General features: G+C 36.9%; 1 protein-coding gene across 1 annotated transcript in view; it reads left to right on the top strand.

Annotated features, from left to right (window-relative positions):
• LOC150081409 (kielin/chordin-like protein) overlaps positions 1-25,286 on the top strand; it is a 572,736-nt gene that overhangs the window by 543,538 nt on the left and 3,912 nt on the right. Inside the window, exons 29-32 of the mRNA XM_090380194.1 lie at positions 7,249-7,437; positions 10,258-10,464; positions 15,273-15,518; positions 23,853-24,101. Of these exons, the coding sequence (XP_090236320.1) occupies positions 7,249-7,437; positions 10,258-10,464; positions 15,273-15,518; positions 23,853-24,101 (891 nt within the window). The remainder of the gene's footprint in view (positions 1-7,248; positions 7,438-10,257; positions 10,465-15,272; positions 15,519-23,852; positions 24,102-25,286) is intronic.

Consider the following 25,286-nt stretch of genomic DNA (forward strand, 5'->3'; position numbering starts at 1 on the left):
TGGGTTGTGTTAGGGTAGTTAAGAAAAAGAACAGGTGCATGTATACTTGCATGTACACCAATGCTAGGAGTTTGGTAAATAAATTTGATGAATTTGAGGTATTGCTCAAAGCATCAAAGGCGGATATTGTTGGGATATCAGAGACGTGGTGTCACACAGATATAAGATATGCAGACCTGGAATTTGGGGAGTATAACGTCTACAGAAAGGATAGATAGGATAGGAAGGGAGAAGAGGTTATGCTATTAGTTAAGAAACACATAAAATACAAGGAAGAGAAGCCAGTCGACATCGTTGGACAGTGCAGTGTCGAGTCAGTTTGGTGTGACATAAGCATTGGGAGATCAAAATTGAGAGTAGGAGTGTGCTGTAGGCCTAATGACTCTGATGAGTATAATAACAAACTGTTACAGGTAAATAGAGTGGGCCAGTAAATCAGAGAGTCTTATAATGTGGGATTTTTATTTCCCGGATATTGACTTGGCGCCTCCGTAGCCAGGTGGGAAGGAGCAGCAGTGCGAAGCACACGCTTCTTGATTATACCAGGGTTCGAGCCCGTCACCACCAAATACGGAGGATGCGGAAAGGTCAGGGAATGACCACCGCATATCCCGGAGCAATATGGCTTTAGTTGCTAATGCTCCTAAAAACCAAACAACAACTGGATATTGACTGGAATTTGTGGGTTGGTCACTCACACACTAGCAAGGTTTTTGTGGATTTATTGGATGATTGTTTTCTACATCAGCATGTTCGGGAGGCAACTAGAGGGAGTAATACTGTTGATTTGATTATCGGTAGTGATTCTTCATGCATTAAGAATCTGCAGATAGAGGAACCACTAGGTGGCAGTGATCACAGTGTGCTGAAGTGGGATTTACTCAGACAGGTAACTACCATCAGGGTTAAAGGGACGGGTTATTGCTTTCGTAAAGGCAACTACGATGGCCTGAGACATTATTTAAATTGTATACAGTGGAACAAACTGATGATGTTACCAACAGCAAATTCAAAATGGGAAGCATTCAAAGAACTTATCTTGGAATCTACTAGGCTTTACATACCAACTGAGAAATATTAGCATTAGCAGAGGCATTTGATGCAAGAAAGCAAACTTATGCAGCATCAGCCAAAAAAAAAAATAATAATAAATAAATAAATAAAAAATAACCACTTCCACTTCACCCCTCTGTTTGTTCGAAATACTTGTCCAGCTGAGCCTTAAACTTATTAAGGTTATCAACTTCCACGACAAGGGATGGAAGCCTGTTCCACCAACCAACCACCCGCTGGCCAAAGGCAAATTTCCGCACGTCTATCCTACATCTGTCTTTCCTCAATTTGAATTTATGCCCTCTCAGTTGATTATTCTGAGCAAGAGGAAGGATCCCATCAGCATTGAGCATGCTCAAACCATTCAAGGCTTTATACACCTCTATCAGATCACCTCGCCGGTGCCTAGTCTCCAGACACTGTAATTTGCAAAACTTAAGCCTTTCTTCGTAAGAGCACCCCTTTGTTCCATTCACTAATCTTGTTGCCCTTCTCTGTACTCGTTCCAGCAGTTCTACATCCTTCTTGAAATGAGGCCTCCAGGCCTGTATACAGTATTCTAGGTGTGGCCTGACCATTGCCTTATACAAGGGAATAATCACCTCCTTATCCCTGCTAGAAAAATTCCTATATATCATTGACAATACACCATGAGCCACTCTTGCAGCCCATCTGCACTGCTCAGAGAACTTCATATCTGCCTGCACAAACACCCCCAGGTCCCTTTCATTCTCTACCACTGTCAGTGTAGTACCACAGAGTTGATACGTTGCTCTGGGGTTGCTGTTTCCCATATGTAGTACTTTACATTTGTCAATGTTAAACTTCATTTGCCACCTCTCAGCCCATCTTCTCAACCTTTCCATATCCTGTTGCAGCAGCATAGTGTCAGTAGTGTCCTTGACAACCCTTCCAACCTTCGTATCATCTGCAAACTTGGACATTAAGCCCGATATACCATCATCAATATCATTTATAAATACAGAAAACAATAATAGACACAATACTGAACCCTGAGGGACTCCACTAGTAACATTAGTCCACAATGAGCCGTGTCCATTGATTACCACTCTCTGTCTTCTCCCCCTCAACCATCCTTTTATCCATAGCAGCAATTTGCCTCCAATGCCACACTGCTCCAATTCGTGCAGCAGTCTTCCATGTGCAACAGTATCAAAAGCCTTTCTAAGATTCAGGTATATAATATCAAAGTTATTCCCTGCATCCAGTTCTTTTGTGACTGCATCATAGTATCCAATCAAATTGGTCAGGCAAGACTTTCCCTTAACAAAACCATGCTGTGTCCGAGCTATAACCGAAGTCTTGTCTAGATGATCCTGCAGTGCTTCTTTAACCAATGCCTCCATTAATTTTCCGGGAACAGAAGTTAAACTCACAGGTCTATAATTACTTGTGTCAGCCTTTGATCCTTCTTTGTGAATTGGGGTCACATTTTCACATCTCCAGTGCATGGGTACCTCCCGTGAGTCCAAGGAAGCTCTCATAATTATGGCTAAGAGTTTGCTTATTTTTTTGCTGCATCCTTTAATATAACTGGATAGATCCCATCCACCCCAGGTGCCTTTCTTGTGTTTATCTTCAACAATTTCTCCTCCACTTTAATCTTGTAATAATCTCAGTTATTACAAGATTCTCTAGCTTACTGCCAGAGTTGAATACACCTCTGGCATTCCCCTCTCTGAATAACTTCTCATGTGTGAATGTCGATGCAAAATATTCATTTAGTTTGTTAGCTACCTGAGCAGGATCATCAACAGTTGACCCATCGATATCAAGTGGACCAATCTGATTCATCCCCCTTCCTTCTAGAGTTTACATAAGTAAAGAACTCTTTGCTGTTTTTCTTTGCATCCTTTGCCAAAGATTTCTCATAATCTGCCTTCGTCTGCCTAACCTCCTTTGTAGCTTGGTTACAGATCAACTTGTATCTATCATAGGCTTCTGTGTCACGTGTTAATTTGTATGTATCCCATGCATTTTTCTTCTCTGCCATATGTCTCATTAGTTCATCTGACATCCATTTAGGCCTAAACATTGAACAATATTTCTTAGTTGGTATGTAAAGCCTAGTAGCTTCCAAGATAAGTTCTTTGAATGCTTCCTATTTTGAATTTGCTGTTGGTAACATCATCAGTTGGTCCCACTGTATAGAATTTAAATACTGTCTCAGTCCATCGTAGTTGCCTTTACGAAAGCAATAACCCTTCCCTTTATCCCTAATGGTAGTTACCTCTTTGAGTAAATCCCACTTCAGCACACTGTGATCACTGCCACCTAGTGGTTCATTTATCTGCAGATTCTTAATGCATGAAGAATCACTACTGATAATCAAATCAAGAGTGGTACTCCCTCTAGTTGAATCCCGATGTCTTGCCTGACCAATTTGATTGGATACCATGATGCATTCACAAAAGAACTAGACGCAGGGAATAACTTTGATATTATACTGACACTATGCTGCTGCAACAGGATCTGGAAAGGTTGAGCAAATGGGCTGAGAGGTGGCAAATGAAGTTTAATCTTGACAAATGTAAAGTACTACATATGGGAAACAGCAACCCCAGAGCAACGTATCAACTCTGTGGTACTACACTGAGAGGCCGCCTCCGTAGCCAGGTGGGAAGGAGCAGAAGTGCGTAGCACACGCTTCTTGATTAGACCGGGGTTCGAGCCCGTCACCACCAAATACGGAGGATGCGGAAAGGTCAGGAAATGACCACCGCATATCCCGGAGCAATATGGCCTTAGTTGCTAATGCTCTTAAAAAAACCAAACCAAAAAATGGTACTACACTGACAGTGGTAGAGAATGAAAAAGACCTGGGGGTAATTGTGCCGACAGATATGAAGTTCTCTGAGCAGTGCAGACTGCAGGCTGCAAGAGTAGCTCATGGTGTCTTATCAATAATATATAGGACTTTTTCTAGCAGGGATAAGGATGTGATTATTCCCTTGTATAAGGCAATGGTCAGGCCACACCTTGAGTACTGTATACAGGTCTGGAGGCCTCATTTCAAGGAGGATGTAGAGCTGCTGGAACGAGTATAGAGAAGGGCAACAAGATTAGTGAATGGAACAAAGGTTGCTCTTACGAAGAAAGGCTTAAGCTTTGCAAATTACAATGTCTGGAGACTAGGCACCGGCAAGGTGATCTGATAGAGGTGTAAAAAGCCTTGAATGGTTTGAGCATGCTCAATGTTGATGGGATTCTGCCTCTTACTCAGAATAAACACCTGAGAGGGCATAAATTCAAATTGAGGAAAGACAGATGTAGGAGAGATGTGCGGAAATTTGCCTTTAGCCAGTGGGTAGTTGGTAGGTGGAACAGACTTCCATCCATTTTTGTGGAAGTTGATAGCCTAAATAAATTTAAGGCTCAGCTGGACAGGTATTTCGAACGAACGGATGGGTGAAGTGCAAGTTTTTTTTTTTTCCCCCCTTTTGGCTGATGCTGCTTTCTTGCATCATATGCCTCTACTAATACTAATCTGATTCATCCCCTTCCTTCTAGAGTTTACGTAAGTAAAGAAATCTTTACTGTTTTTCTTTTCATCCTTTGCCAAAGATTTCTTGTAATCTTCCTTTACTTGCCTAACCTCCTTTGTGACTTGATTACAGACTATCTTATATCTACCATAGGTATCTGTGTCTCCTGATAATTTATTTGTATCCTATGCATTTTTCTTCTCTGCCACAAGTCTCATTAATTCATCTGACATCTATTTAGACCTAAAAGTTGAACAGTATTTCTTGGTTGGTATGAAAGCCTAGTAGCTTTCGAGATTAATTCCTTGAATGCATCTGATTTAGAATTTGCTGTTGGTAACATCATTAGTAGGTCCCACTGTATAGAATTTAAAAACTGTCTGAGACCACTGTAGTCACCTTCACAAAAACAAAAACCCTTCCCTGTACCCCTGATGGTAGTTACTTATTTGAGTAAATCCCAAATCAGTATGCTGTGATCACTGCCACCTAGTCATTCCTTTATCTGCAGATTCTTAATGCATGAATAATCACTGCTGATAATCAGATCAATAGTATTACTCCCTTTTGTTGCCTCTCAAACATGCTGCTGCAGAAAACAGTCATCCAATAAATACACAAAAGCCTTGCTAGTGTGCTAGTGACCAAATTCCAGTCTATATTTTTTGCTTTCTTGCATCATATGCCTCTACTAATGCTAATATCTGGGAAGTTAAAATCCCACATTATAAGATAATCTAACTCTCTTTCTCTGTACAGTTGTTAGTTGTACTCATTAGAGTCAATAGGCCTATAACGAACTCCTACTCTCAATTTTGCTTTCCCAGTGCTTATGTCACAATATTTATGATTGATGAGCAGATTATTTACATCTCCAGGGAGGAAAAGTAAGATTTGTTATTCTAAATATAATATTTCTGCCTATGGGTTTGGAAACTGGTTTATAGTATTATAAATCATAAAAAAAAAAGAGAAATATCTATATGTAATATGTTTATATACTTCTGAATGTTACAGTGGAAAGATATTCCAAGTGCTTGCTTTATTACAAAATTTAAGTTTTGAAAAAATAGTTATATTTTTAAAATAATATCTTTAAAAAACTTTTTTTAAAAAAGTTAAAATATTATATGAATAAAATATTTAAACTTTTTTTTTTTAGTGCTTAACAGTATTGTTCATCACAAACATTCATGTACAGTTATGTAATGCTCCAAAAGTTAGGGTTGTGAAAATCATGAATAGAAACTATTTAGGTTACAAAATTTTAAAAAATATATATATAAAGTGGTAAAAAAAAGTGATATAAAAGTGGCAAGGAATCTGTGGTATACACAAAAAAAAAATCATTATATAATGCACAACCTTTGTCCTCATCAAGAATAACCAACAAAACTGTGAGAAAAGTCAGCAACATCTGTTTTTGATGTAAACATTATGCAAGTAAGTAGCAAATAGTAATATGGGTCAACCATAAACCATACTTGTTATCAATTGTATTTTTTCCTTCGTAAGTGTTTTTGTCATTAACTTTCCTGTTTGCTAAATCCTAATTCAGCTATTCAAATTCTAATTACTATTTACTTGCATAACATTTACATAATTTACATCACTCTTGATAATGCCACCAAGGTTGTGCATTATACAACAATATGGTTTTTGTATATACCATATACTCTCTTATTCCATACCATTTTTATATAGCCTTTTTTATTTATATATTCATTACAGTTATGAGTCTTTTTGCTTTTCAGTGGCCACAGTCCATAAAATTCATCTCTCTCTCTTTCACAGTAATAATTGCTATTTTGCATTTATTATTATCATTATTATTTATTTAATCTCTATATAAGCAGTATGTACATCCATACAGGAGTATATTTATATCTACGTAGATTACAGTATTTACCTGTCTATAAATTCATGTAATCTCTGTTATTTTCTATGATTGTAGGATGACTATTACTTAATATTACCTCATAGAGGAAAGGGAGACCCCTCACACTCCAGACTAGCTAACTGCAGCATTGAGGGGAAAGATCTGTAGCATTTACCTCTGTTACATGTTAACCTGTCTGTAAATTTGTGTATTCTGTCATTTCCCAGGATTACTACTACCTAATACTATCTCATAGAGGAAGGGAAAACCCTAGCTGCAGTACTGAGTGAAATTACATTTAAGAAATTTATCCAGTCAGTGAGAGGTGGCAAAGCTATGAACAGATTAGGACTGTTCACAACTGTCTTCCACCATCATAGGGAACAATTATGAATATGGTATTTTATTTTGGCAGCACTTATTGCATTATTAACCAGAAGTAAAAAGAAAGTGAAATATTTTTTCATGGTCACCCAGTAGACATTTAAATTAGGCACTGAACTTAATTAAAATTTGTTAATTTTAATTCAGATTAATTGAAGTAAGTTTCTTTTCAAAATAAGCATGTGTACATTATCATCATATATTATTATAATTTAAAGTTTCCATTTAAAAAAAAATTATAACTTTGTTTCAGTATTTAAGGTAAAGTTTATATTTAAAATGTTTTCGTATGAGCATATCAACTATAGTTTAGCTTTACAATGAAATTTGTTGGGAATATTTTTCTGAACTATGGATGATTAGCTCATACAGACTTCTCCTATATTAAAATAAAATTTATAAATAATTGCTTTATAACAATTATAGAAGAGCCAGGTTGCCCATTAGCAAACTGTGATAATGATAACAATTGTCGAGAAGTAATGGGAGCTGATGGCTGTCCATTTTGCATATGTGACCCTGTGTGCTCTCCACCAAAATGTGAACCAAACTGCAGGATACAAACTAAAGTTCTTCCAGGAGAATGTCCAGGTTGCATCTGTGGTGATGATTCAGGTGAATTTATAATCTTTAATTTTCCTGATTTCTTTTTTTCTGTAAAAAAGAAAAATCTATTTTTGACAAAACAAGTTTAAATTTATATTGAAGTCTCCAAAATAATATTTTCTGATAAGCTTTTATTGCTGTCACTGCACACACACACACACACCTTTCCACTAAACAATCTGTACTAAATTAACATAGTAATTAATCAGTTCACTAATTTCTTAATCAAAAGTTTATTGACCAGAATTCTCTGATGGAATTGTTAAGAGAAATTGTTCACCAAAATTTTCTGACTTATTTGTGACTGTTGTGGCTTCATTTTCAATGTTCAACAACAGTAAATTTGTCCTCATCTGAAATAAAGTTAGTGGTTCCTAAACTTGATGGTTCTGAACTTCACCTTAAACTTATCCCCCCCTTCTCCCCAAATTTGAATTTTTGTTAACAATATTAGTGTAATATCTTGATTGGATACTTGAATTATTTAATTATGCACTAAATCAGTACCTGTTTTATGATCAGTAGATGCATACTGGTTTTGAGATGACACAGAGGGAGTAAATCTAGAGTGTGCATGCCTTCTGACTGTTCTGCTGCAAGAAATTTTTTGTGACATGGCACTTATCCTGTTATCCTTGAGAGCTCCATCAGCTCTTAGGGGCGCCTCCATACCCAGGTGGGCAGGAGCAGCAGTGCGTAGCACACGCTTCTTGATTAGACCGGGGTTCGAGCCCTTGACCACCAAATACGGAGGACGCGGAAAGGTCAGGGAATGATGACCGCATATCCCGGGAGCAATATGACCTTAGTTGCTAATGCTCCTAAAAAAAAAAAAAAAACCAAACAAACCAGCTCTTAGGCATGTCCAATTATTGTTATTATTCAAGTTCTTGTGTTGTGTGATTCTAGCAACCAAGATAATATTGCATGCATGGGGTGAGAATTGTGCAGAAATGCTTTGAAGAGCACTTCAAATATATTCAGAATCTTCAAATTAATAACTGGTGAGGTCATTTGAAAAAATACATTAGAGAGTGACTACAGCTGTCATAGTCTTCAGATTTTAATACAAATTAATAACTGGTGAGATCATTCGAAAAAATACATTAGAGAGTGATTACAGCTGTTGACAAATATGAGAACTCTGAAATTCATACTAGAATGGGATATATGCAGTGCTTTTTTTGGGCTGGTACGCAATGGTACGGCGTACTGGCACCTTTATTAACAGTGACGTGTGACATTTGGATGCAGTACACTTTGAAATTTGTAATATTCTGTAAATTTTTTTCGCATGTTTACCTCTGAGTATAAATTTCAGTTTTTAAGCTCAAATAAGCTTAAAATTATTTAACTAAATTTACATTTTTCATTGTCTATTGTTAAGATATTTTCTATATAATACTTTATAAACATTTTTAGAATTCTAAATCACTCAGTTAGACCTCTGTTTAACAAACTCTATTTATAGTGAATTTTTTTGAATTCCCCTTGGAAGTTACATTTAAAATAGTTTCCGTTGAGTGAAGAAAAATTTCATATAACGAATGGATTAGGACAGACTTAACTCAGTATGCACAGTTTGCATTTCTGGCCTTGAGGCAATTAGTGCTGCTGCATGATTTAAGAGAGCTAATGGGATAACAACCATTCTACAACTTTGTGGTGCTTGTAAAATCTATCTGACCACCTGTCCCACATATGGAGAAATCGCGCTGATCAACAATGAGTAGATCAAGGGGTATTCCCGATGCTGACAATGGGCTCTGGTCAACCTTCTACTGCAGTGGTTATGGAGGATGCAGAAAGGTCAGGGAATGACCACTGCATATCCCCGGAGCAATATGCCTTAGTTGCTAATGCTCCTAATAACAAATAAACAACTGCAGTGGTGTCCAACTTTTTCCATACAGGGGCCGTATTCAAAAAAATTCAAAGTTAGATTTCTTTCCTCGGCCGCACTGAGTGATTCGAGAAAAATTAGTGTGTTACATTTTCCATATCTTGTTACATGTAAAAGTAAAATTGAAAATATTCAAAAGTTTTATTAAATAGAACTAGGGGGCTTTACCCCCTGCTCACTGTGCTCTCTTCTTTTGATAAAAAAAATCAAATCCTTACAAAAGCTGTCGACATTGTGTGTGTTTCTTCCTCAGCTATGAATATATATATACATTACATATGGAAATCAAGAATGGTACCATGTAGTCATGCTATATAAACAAAGCGCATGCATGAGGTTTACCTAGCATGACCAGGCTTAATTATTAAGGGAAAAATGTTCAAAAAGTTTAAAAAAAAGAAAGAAAAAAATAAAAAGAGATATTTAATAAAGTATGAGTGGCTCCTAAATTTAGCATAACTTTTTTTTATCATAAAATGATGGGTGGGGGGCTAGTTAACTTATGCTTTGCCAAATAACAGGTTTATACAAAAATTATTTCCATCATAAGATGCGTTTATATTCTGGTAATACATGTAAAAGGACAAAACTTAAGTATTCATTAGTAGTTGTTAGTTTTGAATGTGAAACCAGAGACTTGATAAAGTATTCTTCTAGTCTCTAGATAAAATATTTTTGTTTTCTTCTCATTTCATTTGCATAAAAAATAAAAGAAAAATTAAGAATGTCAAATGAATCATGAACCCTGGCAATATGAAGCAGTCCAAAAATAAAATAGTGCTAATTTAAATTAAAATTTTATTCTTTTATTATTTATGTTATATTGTATATTTTCATAAATAAAATGTTTATTCTCTTTTTTTTTTATCAGTATTGCTTTATTATTTTTCACTTTCCATTATAAGTGTTGCTAATATCTTTAGCAGACCATTTTTTATTAGTGAGTAGGCTAGGCTGCCCACCAGTCAACTGTGATGAGGATAGGTGCAGAGAAGTATTAGGAGCAAATGGCTGTCCAACTTGTGTATGCGATAAAGTGTGCCCCACTCCAAAATGTGATATTGGCTGCACCATTCAAGTAGATCTTGCAAGTGGGGGATGTCCTTTCTGCAACTGTCCTCCATCAACACAAAGTTAGTAGATCCCTGAATCTGATTTAAGTCTTGCTGTCACACTTGTATTCCCTACACAACCTTTAATAATATTATTTATATTTAGAATGTGGTAGGTATAATATATTCTTTACAAATCCTAGGTTTTAATTCGTGATTAAAAGTGAAATTTCTGTAAACATTTTTCCTACAATTAATTTATATCTTTAAAGAGCTATAATAGTGTTACAGAAAGTTTTTAGATGTATTTTACAGATTCCTACTTATTTTATATGTATATTAGAAAGCATATATCAATATTGGAAGCCATTTTTATATTTACAAAACCCACAACTGTGTTTCTCTTTTTTGACAAGAGTTATATTATAATTTTTTTGCTTTGTTTCTCAGTCTTTGCATTTATATTTTAAATTATTAAATTATAAAATAGATAATGCTGTTTTATAGTCTTGAAGTTTTACCTTATAATTTCAACTTCATTACCAATGTTTTTGTCAAATTATCGATAGGAGCACCTGTTATATGATGAGGGACCAGTAAGTCACAAAAACAGTCTCTCATCAACGTAATTTCTTTTAACTAAATGATAAATTAACCTTTTGGAGATTCCAATTCTATAAAAGTAGTGCAATACCAATGCAACTTATAATGAAGTGAAGTTTGTTCTGCTGTGCAGATGATGATCATTTGCTTTTACTAGCCGTTTTATAGAACCTTTACACACGATAGAAGAAAGCATGCATCCCTAGCCTTTTGTTGACTGTGAGCTACATTTCAATTCAAAATAGCTGGCAATCCATATAAAAGTTAGATTGCAAAAAATAAATTTAGCATAACTTTTTCAAAAACTACTATTAAAAAAAACTACTTTTTCAAAAAACTACTATTGAAAATTCACCATGAAGAATGTTTTATTTAGTTTAATTCATATCACTATAACATTCTTTCCAATTTTCTAATGTTTATTTTCTTAAAAGGTCAGGAAAATAAAGGAAAAATTTTTAAAAGTTTAATAAATTTTTAGTGTGATGTTTAACGTTGTACTGCTTGCCAATTTTCTACATTCTGGAACTTGGAGGATAGAGAAACTCTCGTGCAGTTGCTAGTTTGATTTTAAGATCTTGAATGTAGAAAATCCACTTTCACACAAATAGGTTGAAAATGAATTCATTCTTATAAAGGTTTCCATCAGTGAAGGATATGTCATCTTTGGCTAGGGTCCAAAAATTGACTTTACCTTCATTTGCAAATCAAACTGCAGAGTGATAGTTCTATAACACTGCATGGATTCAAGCCAGCCCCTCCACAAACTTCAACAGAAATAATGGAAGATAGACTCCCCCACTGGTTACCCATCTTTAAGGAGACCACTGAACTTTCTTCCCATTAAAACAGAATGAGAATAGAAGCTACAAATGCAGGAACCTGTTAGTGTTCTCCCAGGTTAATAGGAGAACTCTCAGGGGGCAACCACCACCTTCCCCATCCTGCTAAAGGAAGATACCCCAGCCTTTCCCATGACCAGCCCTAGATCAGCCAGGAGTGTAGCCCTCAACAACCACAGGCAAGCTCTGCCATCTGCCTGAATGAGCCATGCATTAGTTTAAATGATTCTGCTGTTTTAAAATAGGGTGAATGTCTTTCTGAAAAGCAACAAGCATATTAGATGCTCTTCAGCCAGTAGAATAGGGCATTCAGATCTGATAAAATCGATGACTGAATTTCATAATTTAATTATTATTGTTATTATTAGCCATATGCTGCACCAGCCAAAAAAAAAAAAATTGAGTACTCTGAGAGAGAGAGAGAGAGAGAGAGAGAGAGAGAAGTAGGAGGAATCACCAAAAAAGAGAAGAATGATGATACTCAGCTCAGGATCCTGGGTGTGCCAACCCATACTCACCAGACGTGAGCCCCTGAGGTTATAAAAATAATGTGAAATGACAGAAGACTGATTTTTTGTAAAACGAATAAAGAGGTAGGCAATTTATGGTACATGATAAGCCATTTTAACTAGACTTAGAAATAAGGAATTGAATCAAGTTTATTCCACTATTTCTGAAAAAGGAGCAGAAACAAAACTACTTGTCTGTGAGTTCTGAAAAGCAATTTTGAAAACATCAAAAGTTCTGCTGCTCACTTACTTTGATTATAGAGTGTTGTGCACCACAAGTATGCTCCTAGGTTAGACTATCAACAAACATTTTTATCTACAAGTGTTGAAATATCTCTGTAATGCAGTGTGTTTAGTAAACAGTTCCAAAAGTGGAATCATATCAGTGACAAGTGCACCGTGACAATGCATCTGGCCACCCTGCCAAGATTGCAAGGTAATTTTAGTTATGTAAAATATTCCATATGAGACAGCCACAACATGGATGTGGCTGTCTGTCATTAGATATAGTTCCCTAAAGCTATAAAACCTCAAAAGGCAAAAAAAAAAAAAAAAAAAAAAATGGATATGGGGAATCTCAATTTTTCGAATCCCAAAAATTGAAGACAGGAATTACACACATACACAGCACTTACTTTAAAGAAGATGAACTTTCTGTTCCTATAAGCGTAATATCTTAATTTTTGTGGACTAAATTTTCAATGTTTTTTGATCATTCCTTACATGTTTCATGTTTGAATTCATATGGCACCAGGACCAGATTTAAACTTGTTGGGGCCCTAAACTATAAGATGTATGAGGCCCCATCTCTCTCCTACAGTTCACCTGTGACAATGTTTAAAAAAAAGGTTTTTTTAAAGATGGAGTGAGGCCCCTTGTAATATGAGGCCCTAAGCTGTAGCTTGTTTAGCTTATGTGTAAATCCGGCCCTGTATGGCACCATTAAAAAAAGTGACCATAATTATTTCAGTGATAAGTGTGTGTGTATATGACTTCCATAACAATTAAAATTGTTAATTAACAATCCTGTAGCTGTATGGCTGTCCTTAATATAAACAGGAACTTTTGGAAGTTGAGTTTCCTTTTGAGTAATATAGAAAGATGCAAGAAATACAAACTTTTCTTTTTTTAGTTCATTAAAAAAAAATTTATTTCTTGCTGTATATGCTCTGAATAAAATCTGTTCAATTCCTAATCAGTCAGATATCGATGATCAATGCCCTATTTCTTATTTTTTCTTTGTTATTATTCTTTTATTATTTTTATTTTATTATTAAATCATATAATTTATATGATGAAATAACTTAATATTGACAAATGTAAAGTACTGCATATAAGAAGCAGTAACCCCAGAGTAATGTATCAACTGTGTTGTACTACACTGACAGTGGTAGAGAGTGAAAAGGACCTGGGGGTAATTGTGCAGGCAGATATAAAGTTTTCTGAGCAGTGCAGGCAGTCTGCAAGAGTAGCTTATGGTATCTTGTCAATGATATACAGGAATTTTTCTAGCAGGGATAAGGAGGTGATTATCCCCTTGTATACGGTCAGGCCACACCACGAGTACTGTATACAGGTCTGGAGGCCTCATTTTAAGAAGGATGTAGAGCTGCTGGAACGAGTATAGAGAAGAGCAACAAATGGAACAAAGGGTTTCTCTTACGAAGAAAGGCTTAAGTTTTGCAGATTATAGTGTCTGGAGACTAGTCACCCGCGAGGTGATCTGATTGAGGTGTATAAAGCCTTGAAAGGTTTGAGCATGCTCAGTTCTGATGAGATTCTTCCTCTTGCTCAGAATAATTGCCTGAGAGGGCATAAATTCAAATTGAGGAAAGACAGTTGTAGGATAGATGTGCAGAAGTTTTCCTTTAGCCAGCAGGTGGTTGATTGCTGGAACAAACTTTCATCTGTTGGTGTAGAAGTTGATAGCTTAAACAGATTCAAGGCAGAGCTAGACAAAAATTTGGAGCGAGTGGATGGGTGAAATGAGAAGGGGGTGTATGTTTTTTTTTGCTAATGCTAATAATAGATTAATATAAACTAAAATTTTTTCTCCTTCCTCTCTGCATAAAATCTTTTAACTTCCCATTCTCTTTGTTAATTACTTTCCTGAGTTATTTCTATGTGACTTTTTTATTATTTTCATTACACTTAATTACTAAGTTTGTTGATAGTTTCATTGCAAGTTAAATCAAATGATGCTGGAATGCATACTATAGTTTGAACATGCGTGCAAGCACACACATGCGCGCACACACACATGCTTGTTTTTTTTTTGGAGCATTAGCAACTAAGACCATATTGCTCCGGGATATGCGGTGGTCATTCCCTGACCTTTCCGCATCCTCCGTATTTGGTGGTGACGGGCTCGAACTCCGGTCTAATCAAGAAGCGTGTGCTACGCACTGCTCCTCCTTCCCACCTAGCTACGGAGGCGCCCCACACACACGCGCACACACACACACACGCACGCACACATGCACGCACGCAAGCACACATGCACGCACGCACGCGCACGCACGCGCACGCACGCACACACACACACACACACACATTAGGTGCTTACCTTAAAGAAGATTAACTTCTGTCCCTATAATCGTACCATATTATATGTTGATATTTTTATGTTCTGAGTGAAATGATTATTTCACACTGTGATATCCTATCAAGTTTTCTGAGAGCTAAAATTATAGCCTAACTGTAATTTTCTTAAGAAATTAGTTCTTATAAGTTAGAGAGAAAGAGAGAGAGTAGTTAATATTAACATATAAAAGTAGAAAAAATCATTATTGCTAATTGATAGTATTGAGTGTTATAATAGGAAATGTTGGGTAATAACAATTTTAGCAAAGTTGTTGTCATATATTCTTCACATAATCTTGTTCGTATAATCTTTTTTGAGAGGTGATTAAAGAGAATATTATTTTCTTTTTAGCTATGAAAACAACTACAACTACTACAACAACAACAACAACAACAACTATAGCACCAGCTACTACAGTGACTTGTCCACAAGTGACTTGTCCTCCAAATTGTGAATATTTAGAGCAAGGAACGGATGGCTGCCCTGGTTGTACATGCAATCTAAACTGTCCTATGCAATGTGGTCCGGGATGTGAATTGCAGATGGCTGTGCCATACTGGGAGTGCCCATCTTGTGTGTGCCCACAAAATGCAGAAGGTAGAGAAAATTTTTGCTTTCATAAAATTATTTTTTATAAATTTTTTTATAAATTATTGTTTTCATAAAACTATAAGTAAACTAAAACTGTAAGTATTGACCATCTGTAGTACCACTAGAAGATATTTTTACACAATGTCTCTTATGTCGAAAAACACAAGCAACAACCTTCACTTTGGAATGTGACAACAACCTTCACCTTGGAATGTGACAAGCTATCAACTTGCTTTCTTCAGCTGGGGAGGAGTGGGGATTATGTGTTTTTTGTCCACTGGAGGCTTTGTTATTTAGTTTCAGGATTGTAATGGAATCTATGACTCATTGACAGTTATAACATTGTTCAAAAAGTCCATTTCTTTTCTAATTTTTTTTTAAAAACGTCAGTTTAGATTTCACTTCTTTTCAGATTTTGATCATGAGAACTTTGGGTACCATCTTTGCACTTTCCTTCCTGATGTTCATGCCCAAATCTTTGGTCAAAATCAAATTCCTTATTCATATTTAGCACTGCAGCCATTATTCTAATTGTTACATGATAATGTCATTATTGTCCATCAAATTTCGAAATCCTTCAATGTTTTCATCAGCTTTTATGGTTTTTAGCATTAGCATTAGTTGAGGCATATGATGCAAGAAAGCAAACTTATACAGCATCAGCCAAAAAAAAAAAAAAAAAAACTTTCCCATTTTCAAATGTTTGTCTAGTTCAGCCTTAAATTTATTTAAGCTATCAACTTCCAAAACAGCAGATGGTAGTCTGTTCCAGCAATCAACTACCCGCTGGCTAAAGGCAAACTTCTGCACATCTCTCTACAACTGTCTTTCCTCAATTTAAATCTATGCCCCCTCAGGTTCTTAATCTGAGCAAGCAGAAGTATCCTGTCAGCATTGAGCCTGCTCAAACTATTCAAGGCCTTATACACCTCAATCAGATCACTTCACAGGTGCCTAGTCTCCAGATGCCGCAACTTGCAGAACTTAATCCTTTCTTTGTAAGAGCACCTGTTTTTGAGGTTGCTCTGGTCGTGGTTTGTTGGTTTTTTTTTTAGGAGCATTAGCAACTAAGGCCATATTGCTCCAGGAATATTCGGTGGTCATTCCCTGACCTTTCTGCATCCTCCGTATTTGGTGGTGACGGGCTCGAACCCTGGTCTAATCAAGAAGCGTGTGCTATGCACTGCTGCTCCTTCCCACCTGGCTATGGAGGCGCCTTCTGGTTGTGGAAGAGAACAGTTGGTGGATTTTTGGCTGCTGTAAAGGAATAAGTATTTTGATAATTTTTGCCGTATTCTTTGTTAATTAATATACTACATTGTGTTTTACAAAGATATTAAATAGATTTAGTAGCGTTCGTTAGCTTCTTATTTTGAATTTAACTAGTGAGTTTTGGAAGATACGACTCCCGCTGTTGGTGCCAATATTGTTGAACTAGCCACTATATTGTAATCAATAAGAAATAGTGCAACATATATATCTCAAACTAATAGTGTAAGGTATAACGTAAAACTAGATAACATAATATGAAGCACTGTATTAGGAATCTGTTAGCTTAGTATAGTATTATCAATTAATCAAAAATATTTATTAATCTTATTAAATTCTATTGTTAATTAAACTGTATTTAAACGGAAATCATGACCCAGATTAGCAAGAGTGCTGTGACTCGGGGGAGAAACAAAGGGGGCGATTCTCCAGTGTATCACAGTCTAAAAAAATGTGCGAAATGTGAAATGTTTGCTGAAATTTCTAAAATGGGACATGATCTAGCCAGAGAGGATATCTTTGTATGTGCTAGATGCCTAGAGTGTCAAGAAATTAGGTGCCAACTCAGCGTTCTGATGAGCGTGAGGTGTAGGGTAAATTCCCTCGAATAAATTAATATGAGGGGCCCATCAAGCTCTCAGCTGCCCAGTTCAATGGCAAAACTGACTCCTGTGCATCAGGCAACACAGAGGCAATCTCCAAGGCAGAATGCGCTGGTCCCAAAGGAACTACTTATTGTTGGTGAGTCTATTGTCAAGAAGATGGGAAATGCAAGAAGGATAGGTGGAACAGGACCAGGGTATGTCTCCAAGGGGCAAATATTGATGACGTTTTAGAGCAGATATCATCTTTTAAGGAAACAAAAGGTGATATTGTTGTACACATTGGAACTAATGAGTTAGGGTTGAATGTGAAAGTGCAATTCTACCCAGACACGATAGGTTTGTTTGTTTGTTATTTGGTTTTTAGGAGCATTAGCAACTAAGGTAATATTGCTCTGGGATATGTGGTGGTCATTCCCTGACCTTTCCACATCCTCCGTATTTGGTGGTGACGGGCTCGAACCCCGGTCTAATCAAGAAGCGTGTGCTATGCACTGCTGCTGCTCCTTCCCACCCGGCTACGGAGGCACCTAGACACGATAGGAGGAGGGAGGCGCCTCCGTAGCCAGGTGGGAAGGAGCAGCAGTGCGTAGCACACGCTTCTTGATTAGACCGGGGTTCGAGCCCGTCACCACCAAATACGGAGGATGCGGAAAGGTCAAGGAATGACCACCGCATATTCCGGAGCAATATGGCCTTAGTTGCTAATGCTCCTAAAAACCAAACAAACAAAAAAAAAACAATAGGAGGAGGGAGTATATGATGAGAGCCTTGTTGATCAATTGGAGAGATTGCGCAAGGCTCAAGGGATAGAATTTTTTTCAACCTGGTCTGTGCTTGTTGACAGGAGAGACTGCTTCTACAGGGATGGAGTACACTTAAATAGAAAGAGTGCAAGAATATTTGCTGATGCTATTGAGGCAGTGTTAGGTGGGTCGGAAAACTGCTAGCTTGGAGGGGATACACAGAATAAAAGGTTAACAGTGGCCGCAGGCAGAGGCAAAAGTGATTCTTGCACTGCTTATATTGGAATGAGCAGCAGCATGGAAGGCAATGGAGATTTCCAGGACTGTTGGGAGTCATAGTGGAACAAATAAATACAGACTGTGTTATGGTAACAAAAAGTAGAAACAGTTGCATATATACCAATGCTAAGATTATAGTTAATAAATTTGATGAGCTTGAAGTGCTAGTTGAGACATCAAAGGCAGATATTGTTGGGATATCAGAGACATGGTGTCACACAGATATAAACAGTGCAGAATTGGAATTTGGTGAGTACAGTGTGTACAGAAAGGATAGACAGGACAGGAAGGGATGAGGGGTTATGCTGTTAGTTAAGAAACACAAAATCTAAGGAAGTGCATTCAATCGATGCTGGTGGACAATGCAATGTTGAGTCTGTTTGTTGTGATATAAGCACTGGAAAGGAAAAATGAGTGTAGGTATGTGTTATAGGCATAATAAATCTGATGAGTATAATGAGCAGTTGTGTAGAGAAATAGAGTGTACTAGTAAATCAGAATGTCTTATAATAGGGGATTTTAACTTTCCCGATATTGACTGGAACTTGTGGGTTGTTAACTCGCACAATAGCAAGACTTTTTTGGGTTTATTGGATGACTGTTTTTTACAGCAGCATGTTCAAGAGGCAACCAGAGGAAATAATACTCTTGATCTGATTATCAGCAGTGATTATTCATGCATTAAGAATTTGCAGATAAAGGAACCACTGGGTGACAGTGATCACAATGCTAATATGGGAATTACTTAAAGATATAACTACCATCAAGGCTAAAGGGAAGAGCTTTTGCTTTTGTAAACGTGACTACAGAGGTCTCAGACAGTTTTTAAATTCTATACAGTGGGATCAACTGATGATGTTACCAATGTTGAATTCTAAATGGGAAGCCTTCAGTGACTTAATCTTGGCAGCTGCTAGGCTTTTTATTCCAACTAAGAAATATTGTTCAAGATTCAGGCCTAAATGGTTGTCAGATGAATTAATGAGGCTCGTGGCAGAGAAGAAAAATGTATGGGATGCATGTAAAGTATCAGGTGACACAGAAGCTTATGGCAGATATAAGCTTGTCTCTAATAAAGTCACAAAGGAGGTTAGGCAGACAAAGGCAGATTATGATAAATCTTTGGCAAAGGATGCAAAAAAAAACAGCACAGTTCTTTACTTATATAAATTCTAGAAGGAAAGGGATGAATCAGATAGGACCACTTAACATAGATGGGATGATTGTTGATGATCATGCTCAGGTAGCTGATAAACTGAATGAGTATTTTTTTTCTACATTCACACATGAGGAGTTATTCAATGAGGGGAATGCCTGAAGTTTATCAAACTATAACAGGGAGCTAAGTGATTTTGTAATAACTGAGAGCAAAGTGGAGGAGAAATTGTTGAAGTTAAGCATAAGGAAGGCACCTGGGGTGGACGAGATCTATTAAGTTATATTAAAGGAGGCAGCAAAGAAAGTAAGCAAACTCTTAGCCATAATTATGAGAGCTCCCCATGGACTGGAGGTGTGCAAATTTATCGCCAATTCACAAAGGGGATTCAAAAGGTGACACAAGTAACTATAGACCTGTTAGTTTAACTTGTGTTCCTGGGAAAATAATGGAGTCACTGGTTAAAGAAGCATTGCCGGATCACCTAGACAAGACTGCAGTAATAGTTAAGACACAGCATGGGTTTGTTAAAGGGGGTCTTGTCTGACCCATTTTATTGGATACTGTGATGGGGACACAAAGGAACTGAATGCCAAAAATAATTTTGATATCATATACTTGAATTTCAGGAAAGCTTTTGATACTATTGCACATGGAAGACTGCTGTACAAATTGGAGAGGCCATTACAGGGAAGTTGCTACATTGGATAAAGGGATGGTTGAGTGAGAGATGACAGAGAGTAGTAATCAATTGACATTGCTCTTCATGAACTAATGTTATTAGTGGAGTCCCCCAGGGTTTGGTCCCATTGTTGTTTTGTGTATTCATCAATGATATTGATGAAGGTATATCAGGATTAATGTCCAAGTTTGCAGATGATACAAAGGTTGGCAGGGTTGTTAGTGACAGTAAAGACAGTATGCTACTCCAACTGGATTTAGAAAAGTTGGGCAAATGGGCTGAGAAATGGCAACTGAACTTTAACATTGACAAATGCAAAGTACTGCATATGGGTAGCAATAACCAAAGAGAAACATACCAACTGTTTGGTACTACACTTAGGGAGGTGGAAAGTGAAAAAGACCTGGGGGTAATTGTGCAGTCAAATATGAAGTTTGCTGAACAGTGCAGATGGGCTGCCAGGGCAGGTCATGCAGTCTTGTCAATGATATATAAGAATTTTGCTAGCAGGGACAGGGAGATGATTATCCTTTTGTACAAGGCAATGGTCTGGCCACACCTAGAGTAATACAGGTCTGGAGGCTTGATTTTAGGAATGATGTAGAGTTCCTAGAATGAGTACAAAGAAGGGCAACAAGATTGGTGAGGGAAAAAAAGGTGTGCTCTTACCATGAAAGGTTAAGTTCTGCAAATTGAAAAGCTGGGAGAGTAGACACCTGCGAGGCAATCTGATTGAGGTGTATAAGGCTCTGAATGAGTTGAGCAAGCTGAATGCTGATGAGATTCTTCCTCTTGCTCAGATTAAGAACCTGAGGGGACATAGATTCAAAATGAGGAAAAACAGTTATAGAATAGATTAGCGGAAATTTTCCTTTAGCCAGTGAGTAATTGATTGGTGGAACTGACTTCCATCTTTTTTTGTGGAAGTTGATAGCCTAAATAAATTTATGGCTGAGCTTGACGGGCATTTGGAACAAATGGAGGGGTGAAATGGGAGGGTTTTTTTTTTTTTTTTGGCTAATGCTGCATAAGCTTGCTTTCTTGCATCACATGCCTCTACTAATGCTAATGCATCCCTTTGTTTCTCTCATCAGTCTTGTTGCCCCTTCTCTGTACTCATTCTAGCAACTCTACATCTTTCCTAAAATGGGGCCTCCAGATCTCTATGCAGTACTCAAGGTGTGATCTAACCATTGCCTTATACAAAGGGATAATCACTTCCTTGTCTCTGCTAGCAAAATTCCTATATATCATTGACAAAACTCCATGACCTGCTCTGACAGCCCGTCTGCACTGCTCAGAGAACTTCATATCTGATTGCACAATTAACCTCCAGCTCTTTTTCATTCTGCACCTCCCTGAGTGTAGTACCACACAGTTTGTATATTTTTCTTGGGTTACTGCTACCCATATGTAGTACTTTGCATTTGTCAATATTAAACTTCAGTTGTCACTTCTCAGCCCATCTGCCTAACTTTTCTAGATCCTGTTGCAGTAGCATACTGTCTTTACTGTCATTGAGAACCCTGCCAACCTTTATATCATCTACAAACTTGGACATTACACCTGATATACCTTCATCGATATCATTGATAAATACACAAAACAACAATTGGACTCAGCACCGAACCCTGGGGGCTTCCACTTATAACATTAGTTCACTTAGATCACTGTCCATTTATTACCACTCCCTGCCATCTCCCACTCAACCATCCCTTTATCCATTGCAGCAGCTTGCCCTTAATGCCATACCACTCCAATTTGTACAGCAGTCTTCCATGTGCAACAGTATCAAAAGCTTTCCTGAAATCCAAGTGTATGATATCAAAATTATTTTTTCATCTAGTTCCTTTGTGATCGCATTGTAGTATCCAGTGAAATTGGTCAGACAAGACTTCTCCTTAACAAACCCATGCTGTATCTGAACTATTGCTGCAGCCTTATCTAGGTGGTCCTGTATCACCTCTTTAACTAGTGACTCCATTATTTTCCCCAGAACAGAAATTAAACTAACAGGTATGTAAATATTTGTGTCATCCTTTGCACCCACTTTGTGAATTGGGGATACATTTGCACTTCTCCAGTCAATAGGGATCTCTCCTGAATCTAAGGATGTTTTTATAATTGTGGCTAAAGGTTTGCTTACTTCCTTTGCTGACTCCTTCAATATAACTGGACAGATTCCATCTGCCCCAAGTGCCTTTTTTATGTTTGACTTCAACAATTTCTCTTCCACTTTTCTGTAATTTATTACAGAATCACTTAGCTTCCTGTTAGAGTTTGATAAACGTCTGGCATGATCCTCCTTGAATAACTCCTTATGTGTGAATGTAGATGCAAAATATTCATTCAGTTTATCAGCTACTTGAGCAGGACCATCAATAGTTGAACCATCTATGTTAAGTGTACCAATCCGATTCATCCCCCTTCCTTCTAGAGATTACATAAGTAAAGAACTCTTTGCTGTTTTTCTTTGCATCCTTTAACAAGGATATTCTCGTAATATGCTTTTGCATGCCTAACCTCCTTTGTGACTTGATTACAGACTAGCTTATATCTGCCATAGGCTTCTGTGTTGCCTGATAATTTATATGCATCCCATGAATTTTTCTTCTCTGCCATGAGCCTCATTAATTCACTTGACATCAGTTTAGGGCTGAACCTTGAACAGTATTTCTTAGTTGGTATGAGAAGCTTAGTAGCCTCCAAGATTAAGTCCCTGAAGGAAATCCCTTTTAAAATTCACTGCTGGTAACATGATCAGTTGTCCCACTGTATAGAATTTAAAACCTGTCTGAGACCACTGTAGTCACCTTTACGAAAACAAAAACCCTTCCCTTTTTTACCATTGATGGTAGTTACATCTTTAAGTAAATCCCACATCAGTACACTGTGATCACTCACCTAGTAGTTCCTTTATCTGCAAATTCTTAATGCATGAATAATCACCGGTGATAATCAGATGAAGAGTGAAGAGTATTACCCTCTCTGGTTGCCCCTCAAACATGTTACTGTAGAAAACAATCCTTCAATAAATCCACAAAAATCTTGCTAGCATGCAAGTGACCAATCCACAAGTTCCAGTCAACATCTGGAAAGTTAAAATCCCCAATTACAAGACATTCTGATTTACTGGCCCACTCTATTTCTCAGCACAACTTTTTGTTGTACTCATCAGAGTCATTAGGCCTATAACATACTCCTACTCTTATTTTCCCTTTCCCAGTGCTTGTGTACACCTTCATGGCCATTCAAATATCTTTTATGTCCCTCAAATACATGATCACAAGACATTTTGTCACCAGAAACATTTTTAAATATACTATAACTTTCAGTTGCAGTTTTAGTCAGTTTGACTAAAACTGCAACTAAAAAATTTAATATTAATGTATTAACATTAAATTTAACATATACAGATATATATTAAATGTTAAGGTATATGTTATTAAGTGTTAAGATAATAAATATTAAATGATGTAAAATATTAAGGAGTACTGAGGTACTGCATTTTCTGTTGATCATTAATAAAATAGAATTTTATCGTTGGTTAACTGTTATACAAGTACATATATGTGTGTATTAATTTAATAAAATTTATATTTTCAGCTGTTGTTGCAGAGACTACAACACCTTTTACAGATAGCACCACAACATATACTACTCTTCCACCTAGAACTTGTCCTCCTGTTGTCTGTAGAGGTTTAAGGTGCCATAAAACAACAGGTAGTGATGGCTGTTTAAACTGTGTATGCCAATTAAGGTGTCCTCCAGTTCGCTGCTCTGGGAAATGCTTTCCTGAACAAAATCCACCAGCTCACAGATGTCCTGGTTGTGTTTGTCCCCGCACACAAACAGGTATGTAATTGGTTTTTCTAATCTTTATTTATCATTGCATTTTGTATTCTAAATGACATTAAGTTACTGTTTATTTTAATATCCTGATATTTATTTGAATGTAATTTAATTATCCTTTTTTTTTTGTATGTATATACACACTAAAATCCAATTACAGCAAATTTCTTTGGAATGCACTAATCATTTTGTTGTACTGAAATTTCCTTCTAATGAATATCACAGAAAATTATTATTTCAAAAGAATCATTATTTGTACAAATAAATTCTGCTGCATTTTATAATACCGAGTGTCCGCAAGCCTCCTTACAAAACTAAAATGTCATTGTGTGAATAAGGTATAAGATACAAACCTGAAACTATGTCCAGTTGATAGAGGATATCCTCAAGTTTTTATTAGAGATATTTGATGTGGACACCTTTAGTTGCTTTGTAAATGTCTCACCTGTAATCCCATTCTTCCTATATGTGGCACAAGATATCCTTGTTAGCAACTAAGCTGACTGCTTCATAGATGCATTGTTCAAGTCCTATAATGGTCTCTAGCATAGGTGAAACATACACCTGGTCTTTCAAAAATCCCCATAGAGTAAAATCTAAAAGAGTCAGGTCAAGGGATCACAGAGTGACACAAATGGTCCTCCTTTTTCATTTCATTTCTCAGGACACATTATGTTCAAATATGCAGGAACTTCTTTGTGGTAATGTGGAACAGCTCAGTCTTGTTGGAAAATGAAGTCACCAACATTGTCAATCTGCAGTTAGGGCATAAGGAAATTTTGTGACATGTCCAAATACATGATGTCTATGACAGTAGTGTCTCCAAAGAAGAATGGCTCATGTGCTTTGCAACAACTCATCAACCAAAGGGTCAAATTTGGCCATAATTATTGTTTTGCAATTATGCTGTCATCTACTGTAGTGTGTACATTTTCTGGTTTGCAAATAAACACTTGAAGATATCCTCTGTCACCTGAAAGTGATTGAAATTTTGTATCATATATCCTATTCACACAATAATGTTTTAGTTTTGTAAAGGAGGTTTGTGGACACTGTATACAAGGTGTTTCATAATATATGTGGGCTGTACTTTCAGGATAAATTCAGGACCTGAAAACAATGAAAAGCATTTATACAAGCATATAACCAAAATTTCTTTGTTTCTGAATTACAGCCCTTTTTTTGGGC

The sequence above is a fragment of the Mastigoproctus giganteus genome, chromosome 8, assembly GCF_048544385.1.
Source record: "Mastigoproctus giganteus isolate SK-2022 chromosome 8, ASM4854438v1, whole genome shotgun sequence".
In the NCBI taxonomy this organism is placed as follows: Eukaryota; Metazoa; Arthropoda; class Arachnida; order Uropygi; family Thelyphonidae; genus Mastigoproctus; species Mastigoproctus giganteus.